Here is a 15,683-nt window from a genome sequence, read left to right on the forward strand (position 1 = left end):
GCGAGGCGAGGCGATCATAAGTAACTATATATTTGCTATTAAAAATAATAATAATAATAATAATAATTATTATTATTATTATTATTATCATTAAATTACTGTTCACCCCTCGTAATTTTCAAAACTTCCCAAAAACCCCCTCCTACTTTTGCACACCCCGGATGACCCTTCCATAGTGCTTTAACTTCCTCAGACTCCCCTACCGCTCACTTCAAACGGGCCCATGTTGCAAAATCCCATTTTTGACCGAAAACTGGTGAAAGGAAAAGCACTAAATCACATCATGCTCAACCTTTTCGAGGGCTTTCAGCTTGGTTTAACGCTTTAAATATTTTTACTAACATGTTTAATAATTATCATATCCGGTAATACTTCCCATCTCCGCTTAACGCTGTCTTTATACGTATAACTATTCATATTAACGTCAGAAATTCTCAAAGTCTCGCAGAAACGCGATCTTTTTCGCTCGATCCGAATCATCGGCAGCGGCACGTGGCAGTGGCAAGTTATGGTATCCCGCGATAAGAATTAATGACTGCATTAAAATTTACGCACTGTGAACATAATTTTCCCGAACACCCTGCTCGCTCATCACCAATGCTCGACCATCGCTGCGCTTAACTTTTTTTCTGGATATGAAGAGTCACCGCTTGTGAATTCACACCATAAATAACTGTAAAAGAACCCTCCCGATGGACAACCACCTCGCCGTCCCTCATCATCCTCCTCCTCCTCCTCCTCCTCGCCCTCCTCTTCCCACGGACAACCACTTGATCTCGAAAAAGGATGTTTCGTGAACCTTCTTCCCTTATCTTGAGAATCATTTAGCCGCAATCACGCAACAAGTTAAACTATCTTTTTTCGCCCTAGTCGAAATGCTCTCATAATCGGGTCGAACGCAGAGGATTCTTCAATGCTGGACGACGGCAAGCAATTAAGCGAGCATTTCGACTGGGTAAGAAAAGAAATTTTTTTCACGTATTTCGTGATCATGGAGGATTCTCTAGAGGAGGAAGATCGTGAAACATCCTTTAAGACGGGGTTGATATTTATCACTGAGACTTTCTGCTACCATTTAAGAACATTACGTCGATGTACAACTATTACGCTCGTGTTTAACTATCGAGATCTTCGCTTTAAGTCCCGACTCACGACACATCGCCCAATAGTCGCTTTTCATGAATGTGTGTTGTTTAACCTTTTTTTAATGTCAGTACGTCAGCAGTGTTCAAGTCGATGCGCATGTTATGCGAACCGCGTGAGCATTCGAATGTACTGTACACTTGTTTCGCTATACGAGGGTCGAGTCGTGAGTGTCCAAAAGTCCGAGCGGACGTCAGTAAATGTTGTAAATCTTTTATAAATAAAACGAAACAAGCTTTATTCGATCGTGAACTTCGAAATTTAAACATAGACCTAGTAAAAACAAACAATGTGGGAAACAAAAAGAACGCTATCAGAAACAATAGAAAATACGTAAATATGTTTTAAACAATGACAACGGTGTTTAAGAAAAAAAGTTACTCTTTAAACAACGACAACGGTGTAAACAATAGAAAAAGTTAAACACTCATCGAAGTTACTCTTTAAACAACGACAACGGTGTTTAAGAAAAATACGTAAAGATGTTTAAACAGATGACTCAGGAGGTACCCATCTTCAACGCGATGTCAGTGAAAAGCATTCAATTTAAAACAATAACATATTATTTAAATGATATAGACTTTTAGTTTAACAATTAACCGCTTTTTTTAAACACTATACGTATCTGCTTTAAACATAAAAAGCTCGACGCTTTACACGTAGACTCATGTCGAGTCGAGAACTTTCATTCGAACGATGACAATATGTCTTCCTCGCGACAGATGACATATATTTCCCTTTTTGCCCTTGGGACGGAGGGAAAAATACCGCCCAATCACATCACGCCTAGTCTAACCTCTACGATACAATCGCGCACTTTTTTTGTTTCGCCTTTTCCGATCGCCGTTTGTTCTTTTACATCTTCTACTTCTTCTTCTTCGCCTTCTTTTTGTTCTTCATTTCATTTGGTTTGCACTGATCTGGTTTTCGATCGATATATTATGGAGAGTTTTTTTGTGGTATTACTAGATTCAACCGGGAGGGAAGAGTGCTAATGTTCACTACCGGACTTTCGGGAGTTGGTGTTAGAGTGAGATATGCGAGCGATGGGGTCTCAAGTTTCTCTCTGTCGGTTAAGTTCATCACACCGATGGATATAAAACGGTTTGCCCTAATCGAAAAACGATGTCGACTTCCAAATGGACGTGTCACGTCCCATTCCATCTTCAAATGTGTCAGTAGTCGATCTTGTCGTCGAGACGTAAAATGTGTCATCGCTGAATCCTAAATGAAAACGAGGTTTACTCGTCAGAAGTTCCTTTTCTTTTAATTATTCCAGTTGTCTGGGGTCATTATTGTTTAAATATGTCCGTCACTGGTTAATATATTATACTAGTCCTTTACGTTATTAGTTAATTGCTTAAGTATTTAATTTAACGTTTAACTATTGTAATTATCGCTAAACATTATACTCTCCGCTTAACATATCGATCTTTTCATTTCGATCAAGTGTCGGCAGTGAATTCGATTCTCGCGAGTGCTCCCATTCATCCCCATGGGCGACCCTCGGCGCGTGGGATGTCTTACTTCCTCGCCGATCATTCTCAAGTGTTGTCGCTGGATATCGACAACGCTTTTGACGGTGTCGAACATTTCGTGGACGTACTTTCAAATCATGCAATCAAAAGGAATTTTGACTTCAAATTCATAAAGAACGAAAAACATCGAGCGATCGTGGAATGCGCTGCCGATGGTTGTCGCTAGCGCCTTCACGCATCAAAAGAGTATAACAAAAAAATACTTTCGTAATCAAGACAATCAACCCGTCACACACTTGCGGTGGTGGCATAGGTTCGGCGTCACATCCGAAAAGCGCCCAAAAAAATGGGTTAGCGCACGAGTGATTCGTGAGCTCAAGGACCGTCCCTCGTACAAGGCGATCGACATTTAGAAGGACATGTTATGGGAACATGGTGTCCACATACCATACAAGCGTGCTTGGTTGGAAAAAAAGAGCACGCCCGGGTGGTCCTCGACTGCAGCCGACATCTCCAGCTATGATCGCTTGCTTTGGTATGTGGATAAGGTGGTCGAGACAACCCTGAGCAGTCATGCGATCGTGGAGAGAGACGCGATCGCTTTTAAACGTGCATTCTTTTCTTTCAGTACGTGTATCATGGGATTCAAGAGGGCTTGCAGTCACTGCTGTCTCGATGGTACCCACCTCCTTGGAAAAATATCGGGGTACACTCATCGCGCCACAGTGGAAAGATGGTAACAATGGTTTTTTTCCACGCCGCCTTTCGGTATAGTCGACAACGAGACCCGACGCCAATCGACTTGGTTCATATCTAAGTTAGGCGATGCCTTATACGAGGCGGAGATTATCACGAGATAATTACCTTCGTGTCGGACGAGTCCAAGGGCCTTGTGAGCGCAATTGCGAGAGTCTTCCCTCTTCGCCACACGCGCATCGCCTTCGACATTTGAGGCCAATTTTACGAAAGCCAATGTCGACTTGGGAAGGCATCGAGGGAGGAGTGCTCGGTCTATATGCTTCCAGCATTGCGTGGGCATCCACGGCTAAAGATTTCGATGATACCGCTGAATGAACTCGCAGCCATATCACCCAAGCTCATCACCCGGTTGATTAATAAATCGGATATGGCACATCGGGTCGAATTATCTCGCTCGGAGGTGATCGTTGGGGTGAGATGTATTCGAACGCCGCGAGTCGCTCAATGCTTGGATCAAGGAAGCTCGCCATTTACCGACGATTTAAAATGGTCGACTCCATAAGGTCTCGCGAATGTTGGTTTACACTTAACATTTAGTATTACCCCTTTAAACATTCTCAATCTTTGTTTCATTACACTTGTCCGACTTTTAAATATTAATCATTTCGCTTAAATAATTACAATAATGTTTAAACATGTCGACGACTTATTTAACCATCAACTGCTCTTTGTTTAACATTATTTCGCCGAGTTCAAGTCGATGCGCATGTTATGTAACCGCGTGAGCAAGCGACTCAAATGGGGAGAGCTATTTACGCCCGCATATACATTCGCAGCTAGAGATCATTGTCGAGGACGTACCAAGTCTTCGTGTTGGTCGTCAGTGTCGACGATCGCTACGGGCGATCGACCAACGCAGAGAATCTCCGCTGGATCTCGCCATCGTAACTTGTTCATGCCGAAGGTGGCAAGTTTATGGTATCCTCGCGAAAACATGCTTGCAGCAGCTAATAATGCAGCATGCACACCAACGTACATCGATTTATTAGCGGGTACTTCACCGTCGACAATTACAAATCAGCGCATAAGGAAGCTATATTCCCATACCCGACGACGATGTGCCTTCGGACGGAAATCGCGAGCTTCGCTTTCGATGCACCGCGATTAGAAGGCAGCCCGGGCGGCCTAGACGAAAGAGGATCGAGTCGCAGCGCTTGATGTCCGCGAAGTTACATCAGCAGCTACCGCCAAGGATCCGGCCACAATCGACGATCTTTCTGCAATGAAACCGTCGCCGACTAGGCATTGTTAATAAACCGACGTATGATAGTGGAAACATCAGTGTATCGATGGGAACCTTTCCACATTTAAACTCTTACTCTTTACAACGAATCGAATGTATTTACACGTAGACATTGTTATTTTTAAACGGACATAGATGTAATTTGAAATATTTTCAACCCGATGTTTAAACAATGAGTGCATTTATTTAAACAGAGATGCAAATGTTATTTTTAAACGTGCACACTCGTATTTTGAAATATTTAAAACCGATGTTTAAACGATATATAGTATATTTAAATAATGAAAGTGAAATGTACACAATTACAACGTAAATTAAAGAATGAAATAAAACCGAATGGAATTTAACCTCGCTTTTACAATTCAAAAACAAACAAAAATTTACATTAAGATATACAAGTCATGTTCTTCGAACAAGAAAACAATGAATTGAATTTGTCCGCATTTACATTTGAAAAAAATCGATACATGATATACAGGACATGTATTCAAAAACAAAATTTAACATTGTGTATTGGGAACCTTTCCACATTTAAACTCTTACTCTTTACAACGAATTGAATGTATTTACACAGAGACATTGTTATTTTAAACGGATACAGTGTAATTTGAAATATTTCAACTGATGTTTAAACAATGAGTGCATTTATTTAAACAGAGACAGTGTTATTTTTAAACGGCACACTCAGATTTTTGAAATATTTAAAACCCGATGTTTAAACGATATATAATATATTTAAACAATGAAAGTGAAATGTACACAATTACAACGTAAATTAAACAATGAAATAAAACCGAATGGAATTTAACCTCGCTTTTACAATTCAAAAACAAACAAAAATTTACATTAAGATATACAAGTCATGTTCTTCGAACACGAAAACAATGAATCGAATTTGTCCAAATTTACATTTGAAAAAAATCGATACCGATATACAGGTGACATGTTATTCAAAAACAAAAATTTAACCCGGCCAGTGACGACCCCCTTTGTCATGGACGCCTACCGCCTCCCTCCTTAAGTATGCGGGTAACATACCGTAATCTCGAGGTAAGGAACGCCCGTCATGCAGTAGTCAGAATCTCTCACCCCACAGAATTGCTCGATAAACCGCATGACGTAGACGGCGCAATCGACGCCTTTGTTTTTTTGCGCTGGGTTTCGTGTCGCGCACGAGCCGGTACTTTTGTTGTCGCCGACTCGCCGAACTCCATATCGACACAAAGGTCGAATAGATTCCACTGCCGAGATACGCAAGTCGAGATTAGAATACCGATTTAAATACCAAAACTGATATTAATCGGACATAATTAAAGAACTTACCATGTCCAACGCGTCCCTTATCGTACTCTCGATACGAAGAATAACGCCCGTATTCTTGTTTATCATCGTCTCATGACGACTTTACATGGAAGTGGCCATTCATGATTATCTGGAGGACGACAATTTGAACTTCATGCAGTCATGCAGACAAAGATCCCCGATCATAGCCATAATCATGCGTCATGCGCCGTCCTCCGCTTGACATAAACAGCATGAAGCTGGTCCGGTGATGGAGGCGCCTCTTGTAAGGATATGGCTCTTTGCTCAGCGACTTTTGTATGACGCATACGAAAAGCCGCCCATCACATCATCGATGACCATCTCCTTCCCCTCAAGCAGTAGTATAACTGTCACAGGTGAGGCTGACAAAGTCTATTCTTCCACACGATCATGCCGAGGTTAAACGATAATGTATATAATAAGACCATATCAGACGTATTTAAATGATATTATCAATTGTTACATGATATTATATATAATTAAACGATAAGTAGAAAAACTTAAATGATAACATAAAGGTATTAAACACTATTACGAAATAGTTAAACACTATAAGAAACCCTTTAAACAATAACATAAAAACGTTACACTTACTCAGTCCATAGAGCAGCTCGAGGAAGATCCTCATCAACTCCCTCGCTCAGATTTGTTAAGACGATCGAGGCCAACCCATTTCTTCTTCTTCGAATAAAAGCTTTCCGAGCCGTCCCCGTCCAATTTTTGATCGCCTTGATCATCTCTCTCGCTGCTCGGTCTGGGGTCTTCATCAAGATCTTCCTTCGACGCGGGATGATGGCGACTAACATCAACCGCACACATCCTTACATGGTTGTTCTTGTCGTGGGATCTGGGTCCGGCTTGGTCATGTAATCTGCCGGCCACGGCCGCGCCATGGCAACGGATTCGACGATCTTCTCAACCGTGGCCACGACAACATCATCATCGGGAGACACACCCTTAACTTGTTCTCGATCTTCGTGGATCGTGCTCCATCTTTGATGCCGCATCTCTGCAGCTGGCTCCACCGGTCGATGATTTCATCGAGAAGAGAGTCAACGACCTTCCTCAACCGCAGCAACGGCCATATCATCTACGATGTCCCTCCACCGTCACGTCCATGTCATCAACGGCGATGCATGACATAGAATAAAGATCACCGCCGATGGTGTTGCTATTATTTCATCGTCGACCGGTGGAGACAGAGGCGATTGTTTTCCTTTTTCGCAAGTCTCTTCGAATGTGGCCGCCTTTGGAAACGACCTTCCCGATGATGTCGCCGTCGTCAAATTCCCGACGCCTGCTCGTCCCGTGCTCGTTCTTCGCGGACGGCGCCACCGGTCATGAACGCCCTTCCAGCGCCCACACGAGCGACAAGCCGAGGAAACCTCGGTCATCAATATCCGTATGCTCGCATAAGAGTTGCGGTGACATCTTCGCCTAATGTCACCGTGGGGCCGCCACTGGCCGGAGGGGCCGCCATGGTCGGGACTGCCGCTGTCGTGGTAGGGGGGTTGCTGCAATCGCCGGGTAGGGGAGGGCTTCTCCGACGCCGAGGAATGCGCGGCGCGTGGTGGGGTCGGAAGTAGGAGAACGGCGCCCAACAAGCACGATGAGAGGTCGCCTCTCATCCCCGCCTTCGAGCAAGTGGTTCCCGGAGCAATGGCATCCATCCGCTCTGTCGGCCCCAACAAATATTTCTTTCTTCAAAGATTCACGAACCAAACTCGAGAAACTAACATATGTAAACCAAACAATTTCAAATGAGATCATTCATTTTTAAACTATAAAAACTATATTTAAACAGAGTGTTTATATATTTAAACGTTATAGAATATAATTAAACGGAGAACAAAATATTTAAACCATTATGAATAAGTTTTAAACGGTAAATACTAAAGTTAAATGTAAATAAAATGTTTAAACATTAAAGACTTATGTTAGACATTGTCCATGATTTATTACCTCTTTTCCATCGAGCGACGACAAGCTCTGCTTTCTACCGTCGCTGATTCCCGTAGTACTTTTCACCGTAGCACAAAGATCCTTGGGATCTCGCCGAAACGGACTTTCTTCCCCTGCTCCGGCCACCAGAAAACCGAGACGTTAAGCGACCGAGCAACCCTTAATGTACCCTCGTGTCGTCTCTTCCCTACAAGATCTATCTTGCACTCGCGGCCGCCATGGAATATCCTCCATAAGCCACTTGTAGCGTCGCCTCGCGCCTACGCAGATCGCCTCCCACGGTCGGTAGATCATCGACGTAATCAACGATCCAGCTCGAACCGAGCATGATGTATTTGGGAAGAGGATCGTCCCCACGAGGTACACCATCGAGTTTCGACAAAAATTATCTTCTTCTCCCTCTCGTCGAACAAGTCTGCACTCAGAGTGCTCTTGATGGAGTCTCTGCCTCTCGTAGGTCTTTGATAGATACCGCCCTTCGAACGCGACATGATTTTCTTCTTCGAAAGACCATCACTGCCGCCATCGCAACGCAGTACTCAAGAACGAGGGCCACATCTCGAGGTCTCGAAACTCAGCAGCTTTCCCCGATCCCCGAATTTATTGGTGCGACCATCGCATCTTTCGCAAAAAGAGAATCAAGAAGGGCCCTCTCGGTATATGGCTTCCAAACTCAAATAACGCCGCAAACGGTGTCCTTCGAATAATCTCCCCAGTGTCGAGGGTCATGTTAACTTTCAATTCAGCTAAGGTCTCCACAACCGTGTCAAATAGCAACGGCCATTAACTAGGTCGACCGCCATAATCACAAGCCTCGCAGATTGACAAAAAGTTTAAGCTGAAATATAAGGTTTTAAACTAGAACTCTCGCTTATTAAATGTAGATATAAAATGTTAAACAGAGACCCATTTTTGTTAAACAGAGACGTAGAATACTTTAAACAGAGACAACAAATGTTAAACTCAGTAACATCTCATTTCTTAAACGTCAACCCTCATTTTCAGAAATCGCAAACTCAGTATCAAACGAAACGGGAAATGTACATTATAAATATTACACAAATCATAACAATCGAAAAAAACTATTTCGATAGCGTATACATACGAAAAATGCAAAACAAAACAAAAACCCTAGCCGAGAAATCTCTCGCAGACTAACAAAAACCCCAAACCGAGAAATCCCCCAGCACTTCAATATCTTCCAACAAAAAAACAGAGCACAAAACAAAAACCGAAAAAAATCTTTCTTTAGAATGTAATCAGCTTAACATAAAACCATACTCAATACCTTAGATCGAGAACCCGATGAAATGCCAACTAGTACATGGGCACTTCTCCTTCGAGATACCGTGGAAAGGGAAAAAGTCGATGAAATGCTAATTACAGAGGCTTCACGTAGAGACAACTTCGAGATGACTTGAAACGAAAAGTCAAGACGTGAGTCGAGAAAAAGCAATTAAACTAGCTCCAATAAATTGCCTCTGGGGTACTCCTACTGAAAAACCGCCCACTTCCTCTCAAATCGACGAGATGGTCAGCAGACCCACGACTCCCCATGCAAGGGCATTTTCGTCCCAAAAATTTGAAACTCACTCCGCTCACATCCGCTATAGGTCAGTGCTTTGAAAAAAACATAGACTTTTAAAAAGGAGGGGTTTTTGTGATCGCAAAACTAACTGTTTTTGGCAATTTTACAAACTTAAAGGGTTTTTTTGGCAATTTCCACTTATTATTATTATTTAGACTTATTTTAATTTAATATTTTAGATAGATCATAAAAGGGACAACTTAACTATTTGTTCAGCAATCTGGTCAAATGCATTAAACTCTTTTTTCATTATTTGTAAAATTGACCATTTTTATTTCGATTGATACAATTTTTGAAATGTACAAATCCTGCTTTGAAGAGTATATCCTTACAATTAAGTGCATTATGGTCTTTACGGATTTAAAAAACTCAAGTCTTAGGCTCACGACTCCACCAACTTCAACTAACAAGTCAGCCGATATCATTGCTAATTATTTTTCAGTAATTTATCTTGTTTTCCACATCTTCTGACTAGTGGAAGATACTTCTTCCTCTTTCCTTTTTGTATTTCTTGTGTTCTTTGAAGCTTTCACTCATGGTGATTGGGTTATTCTTTGTCAATATCTCATGTCTTGTTATTTATTTGTTTTTGTCTAGATTTTTCGTTGATGATTCTTGATTTATTCACTTTATTAAAAACAAATTCAATAAATATAAAAAAAATGTAATAATAATAATAATATTCAATTGGATGAGTGGAGCTCCTGCTTTTTCATTTTTTTTAATTGTAACACATGAAGTTACATTGCACAATACAAATACAAGTAACACTGGCATTGATGCTCATGTAAATATAATGGAATGGTTTATGAAGAAGACTTGTTATGAAACTATGCAAAAGCAAGTGAGAAACATCAGATAACTTTTAATATAATCTCAATATTTACTAAGATAATCTTTTAGCAAAATGGTTTACGAAGGCTTTGCTATGAATTATCACCATATATCTTAGGCCCAACGGTCCCGAACCCCAAATCATGGATGGAGTCAACTAAGTCTGGCATTAGTCAACTAACAAGGCAACTTCTTTAGTCACAGTCACAGCCGTGCGGTGACCGTATAGCATAACTCTGCCTAGAGATAAGCTCTCATAACAAAACAGAACACACATCTCAAAGCAGATTTTCGTGGCCCTATCAAGCAACAACCATTGCTTGAATATAGAAAAAGTAGAGATGAGTGGTCGTCGTCGTGGTGGTGGTGGTGGTCGTCGTCGTCGTTGTGGTTCGAGCTCGCATCGCAAGGGGAGGACCATCGGCAATGGAAACGAAGATTGTGCAGCGGGGGAAACGATGGGTGCTTCCACTTCTTGCTTCCCTTCTCCTCTCTTGCCTTTTAATCACTGTTTCCCTTCTCTTCTCCTCGTCTCCCCTTCGCCACACCCTCGTTTTCCTATCCTTCTCCCAGATCAGTTCCTCCGCTGCTGACTCCGATGATTCACCGCTTTTTGTCGAGTCCAAGCTTCAGCTACCCCCTCTGCCGCCGGCGAATAACGTCCCCCGTCTAGCTTACCTGATCTCTGGATCCACTGGCGATGGGCGTAGTATTAAGCGCACGCTGCAAGCGCTCTACCACCCGGGCAACCGCTATGTGCTACACCTTGACCTCGAGTCGCCGCCCGCTGAGCGCCTGGAGCTCGCTGCTGACATTCGCGGAGATCCAGTTTATCAGAGGTATAAGAATGTATGGGTGATTACGCGGGCAAATCTGGTGACTTATCGAGGTCCGACGATGGTTGCGAACACGCTCCACGCTGCGGCCATCTTGCTGAAGGAGGGAGGGGATTGGGATTGGTTTATTAATCTCAGCGCGTCTGACTACCCGCTGGTCACCCAGGATGGTGAGGTTTTCCACTGAAAAAAATTGTTTTTTTTTTCCTCTTCTGCTGTGGTTTTTGGAAGTGATTTGGGCGTGGGACCGAAGAGATTGGGGCTTGCTATTGTTGTTTTGATATGTTCTTATACAGGGATGGCTATTATCTGAACAATGTTTTGTTTATGTCTACCTGAAGGTGAGAACTGGGGAAATTGTTCTGAAAAATGGTTATTTTATTATTTTATTTTCATCTTCTAGTTAAGTTCTGATGGAGTGGTTCCCCGGTTTATGTGTGATCACTTTTTCTTCTTCTTTCTGTCCATGAGTTCAAACTGCTGAACTGGGTGATGATCCTTTCTTAAATTACATGTCTTTGCCTCAGAACGATTTCACAGATGATAACCAAGGAAGTAGTCATGTATTTTTTTTTTTATATTAAATGCTCATTCTCCGCTTATATGCGTCTTTTACATGCTTCCGCAATCAGGTGTGATGACATTAACATTTACGCACCATCAGAGCTATTTTGGTTGGCCTCTTGTTTTGCTCTTTCCCTCGCATTCTGGACTTTTGATTGGTCTCTTGACCTTTGTCTTTATTGCCTGCTACTATAGGAAATATCTGTTTGGAATGCATTGCCTGGATTTATTGCACTCATAAAGAATGTATTGGTTCTTTAATATGTAGATAGATGTTGTTGTTTTTGATTGATGAATATGGGATGGTGAGTCTTGTCATCATCCTCTATACCCAATTTGGCTTCAGCTATTTATGATTTTCAACTTTTTCTTTTTTGTGTGTTGGTGATAACAGCTGTTCATTGTCTTTCTTTTATTGAGTAGATCTGCTATACACACTGTCAACTATACCAAGGCAATGGAATTTCATTGAACACACAAGTGACATCGGATGGAAGGAGTAAGCTGATCATATATCTGTTTTTGAAAGGTGTTCTTGTGCTAATTGTTTGCATATGTGTTCGTCTGTGATAATATTTTTGGTCTATGTTCAGGTACCAGAGGGCCAAGCCTGTGATCATAGACCCTGGGCTTTATAGTTTGCACAAATCAGATGTTTTCTGGGCTACTGAGAAAAGGAGCGTACCCACCGCTTTCAAGCTCTTTACAGGTGAACTATTTCTTTCTACTCTATCATGTTATTTCTGTGGTTCTCCATTCTTTCAAGATCCTAATTCGCTTGTTTATGTAGTCAAACAAACTTGCTATGGGTCTCTTCTCTTTGGTCTAGCTTCTTTGACAATTGAAAACTCTATCTTAAAGAACTTGTACAATGCACATCTTTGTTGTTTGAATTCGGGGCTTTTAATAAAGACTACTTGCAACATTAAGCGTCTTGCATTCTGAAAACGGTTTTTGTTATGGAAAATCCTTCTTGTAGTAGATATGATGAAAATCTCAACTTGGTATCGAAGTTCGAGTTGATTCTGATGGTGTTGTGGTCTTCATATGAAGAGATCTTCTGCTATGCTTCAGAAGTGAATGCTGAATAGATTTGTTCAAGCATAAGGGAAATAGACTAAGCCATTCATGGATAATTTTGCAGTTAGGAGTCTCGAAGTTCTTAATAATGTGTTACTGTGTTAGCAGTCTCTTTTTGTTGGTTTACTGTTTAGCTGGTTAGCAGCTTAAACTAACCATCTATTATACCGATGTCATACGAATTAACTATGCAAATGCAGAAGCATTTCAATTATGAATGTAATCTTGTGCAAAATTTCAGCAATGAGCGTAGACATGGCCATAAGTTGGAGGATGTTAAGTATGGTTCAATGTCCCTTGGTTGTTCGTATTGTAGCCACGAGAGTCCGAGGCACCTTCATGAAGCGAAAAGTTGTTTGAATGCCTTTGACCTTAATGAAGTGCCAAGAAGTGCATTAACCATGAGTACCTGAAGGAGAGTCTTATGGAGAATGAGGAGCATATGGAGGAAATTATCCTGTTTTCTTCTGAAACCTATATATATATATATATATATATATTTCTAAATGCAAGATCTTGGAGTTAGTCAATATGCATTTCTGGCATTAGCATATCATGCAGAGATGGGAGAGTGTGTTTGTGTCTTTTTAGGATTTGTGTGGACAGTGAAGCAGCACATTGGTATTGTGGGGCTGCAGAACGATTAATTCATTGCACATCTTTTCTTTTACCTTTTGTTGTTGATAAAGAGTCTAACACCATCTTGTAATTGAAATATAACTGGTAAGTTTGTGCATGTCATCTGTCAATTGCATGCTAGAATGGTATAACTTTTGTGGAAGTGTTTTGGATATTATTACGTATTTGTTCTAGTCAGATTTTCACTGCATGCAGATATTTATATGTGGGATAATAGTGATGATATTGTGCAATGTTGTCACAGGCTCAGCATGGATGATGCTTACCCATCAGTTCATTGAGTTCTGCTTATGGGGATGGGACAACCTTCCACGCACTGTCTTGATGTACTATGCAAACTTCCTCTCCTCCCCGGAGGGCTACTTCCACACGGTCATCTGCAATGCTGATGAGTTCCGCAACACCACTGTCAACCATGACCTGCATTTCATATCATGGGACAATCCTCCAAAGCAGCATCCACATTTCCTCACTGTGAATGATTTCCAAAGGATGGTTGACAGCAATGCACCATTTGCCAGAAAGTTTGGCAGAGATGACCCAGTCCTAGACAGGATTGACGAGGAGATCTTGGGCCGTGATCACAGTGGGTTTGTGCCCGGTGGGTGGTATGATGCTTTAAAAAAGAACACTTCTGATGTGAATTACACGGTGAGGAGTATAAGCGACCTCAGGCCTGGAGCCGGCACAAAGAGGATTGAGAAGCTTATATTAGGTCTTCTCAACCAAGATGATTTTGACAAGAAACATTGTATCTGATGACAAAAAAATAAAAATAAAAAATACAGTGGTGAATCTTTTAGTTGCTGGCTGGTTGGTTACTCATACATTTCTTGGGGAGCTGCTGCGTAGTGTGGAAAGGTTGTGGCTCACATGAGATCATCAAGAGGATATTTGTAATCAGTGTTTTGTTATTGTTACCATGGAGAACAAGTTGAATTTTTTTTTTTTTTTTTGGTTAGGCGTGGTAGTGGCAAGATGCTGGATTTTCCTGCATTTCTCTTCAGCCCTTCATTAACCCATAATGGCTGTTTACAGTCTGTAACACATTTATTAATGGAGCTGTATTATTGTGTGCAATTTACAGTTATCTAATATCATTTTCATTGAATCTGATATTTATTTAGTTGCAAAATGGGCAAACTTACATATAGGGGGTTGTCGATATGTAAGAATAAGGCTGTGTGGCTCTTGTTGTATGGTTGCGAGTTCCATGGCTCTCTTTCTGCCAGCACTCTCAGCCTGTGCACCTGCTGTCCGAGCGAATGGCAGACACATGCGGTATGCTGCCGTTGCTCCACACAGCAGCAGCAGCAGCAGCCGCGGTGTGGACTGGGTGAAGTCCACTGACGCTGAGTACTTCCAGGAGGACACCAGACCCATTATGCTCTTTGATGGTATGTATGTATCTGTTCTTATCATTATAGTGTATCCCTTTCCTGATTTGGTTATGATGGATGGTCACCTAGGAGTGTGTAATCTATGCAATGGAGGTGTTCGGTTTGTCCGTGACAACGATCACAATAGGTAGTGTGTTTGTGTGTTTTTTTCTTTGATTTTGAGTGGGTGTTTTGACTGTGAATACTTAGTATAAAACAATGGATGAATGAATGAGTATAGGAGGATCAGGTATGAAGCTTTGCAGAGTGAGTCCGGGAAGAAGCTCCTGAGACGGTCTGGTAGGTCTCCTGATGATATTTCCAGCGTCGTGCTGGTTGAGAAAGACAAGTATGTATGAATGTATATGTATTTGCCCTCCTTGTCAATAGATTAGAGAATTACTAATGATCATCATCATTATCATTTTTTGTAAGTGCAGATCATATATCAAATCGGAAGCAGTGCTGAAGATTATGGAGTACCTTCAGGTTCCATTCCCCCAGTTCGCCCTCTTCTTCAGATTGGTACCTTTGTATGCTACTTACTTGCAATCATCCTACTGTTGTTGTTGTTGTTGTTGTTTGTTTTTTTGGCGTTGAGGATATGTTTCCTCTGATGAGTGTGAGCCGTGAATATTATTATTATGTGGTGTAGGTTCATCAGAGACATTGCTTATGACAACGTGGCCAACAATCGCTACACACTGTTTGGCAGGTCGGACACAGATTCATGTCAGATATAGAGCTTGCTTTGTATTTCCATTATTGTTATTTGTTACTAGTTACTGGTTAGTTCCCTAATAATCCACTTTTATGACAAGTCATTACCTCTCATATTTGTATCACATACATATA

The 15,683-nt window shown here is 41.5% G+C and overlaps 2 protein-coding genes across 2 annotated transcripts; both read left to right on the top strand.

Moving 5' to 3' along the window:
• The first annotated feature begins 10,610 nt into the window (after positions 1–10,610).
• Positions 10,611–14,529, top strand: LOC120280306 (beta-glucuronosyltransferase GlcAT14B-like). Its single transcript, XM_039287091.1, has 4 exons — positions 10,611–11,336; positions 12,154–12,229; positions 12,324–12,439; positions 13,694–14,529. The coding sequence occupies exons 1-4, from the start codon at positions 10,757–10,759 to the stop codon at positions 14,206–14,208; spliced, it is 1,287 nt and encodes a 428-aa protein (XP_039143025.1). The 5' UTR covers positions 10,611–10,756; the 3' UTR covers positions 14,209–14,529.
• A 76-nt stretch (positions 14,530–14,605) lies between these two features.
• LOC120280307 (DCC family protein At1g52590, chloroplastic) lies at positions 14,606–15,662 on the top strand. The gene is made up of 5 exons (XM_039287092.1): positions 14,606–14,846; positions 14,919–14,976; positions 15,070–15,177; positions 15,269–15,361; positions 15,484–15,662. The coding sequence occupies exons 1-5, from the start codon at positions 14,648–14,650 to the stop codon at positions 15,569–15,571; spliced, it is 546 nt and encodes a 181-aa protein (XP_039143026.1). The 5' UTR covers positions 14,606–14,647; the 3' UTR covers positions 15,572–15,662.
• The last annotated feature ends 21 nt before the right edge of the window (positions 15,663–15,683 follow it).

Source organism: Dioscorea cayenensis, chromosome 17 (assembly GCF_009730915.1).
Source record: "Dioscorea cayenensis subsp. rotundata cultivar TDr96_F1 chromosome 17, TDr96_F1_v2_PseudoChromosome.rev07_lg8_w22 25.fasta, whole genome shotgun sequence".
Taxonomy (NCBI): domain Eukaryota; kingdom Viridiplantae; phylum Streptophyta; class Magnoliopsida; order Dioscoreales; family Dioscoreaceae; genus Dioscorea; species Dioscorea cayenensis.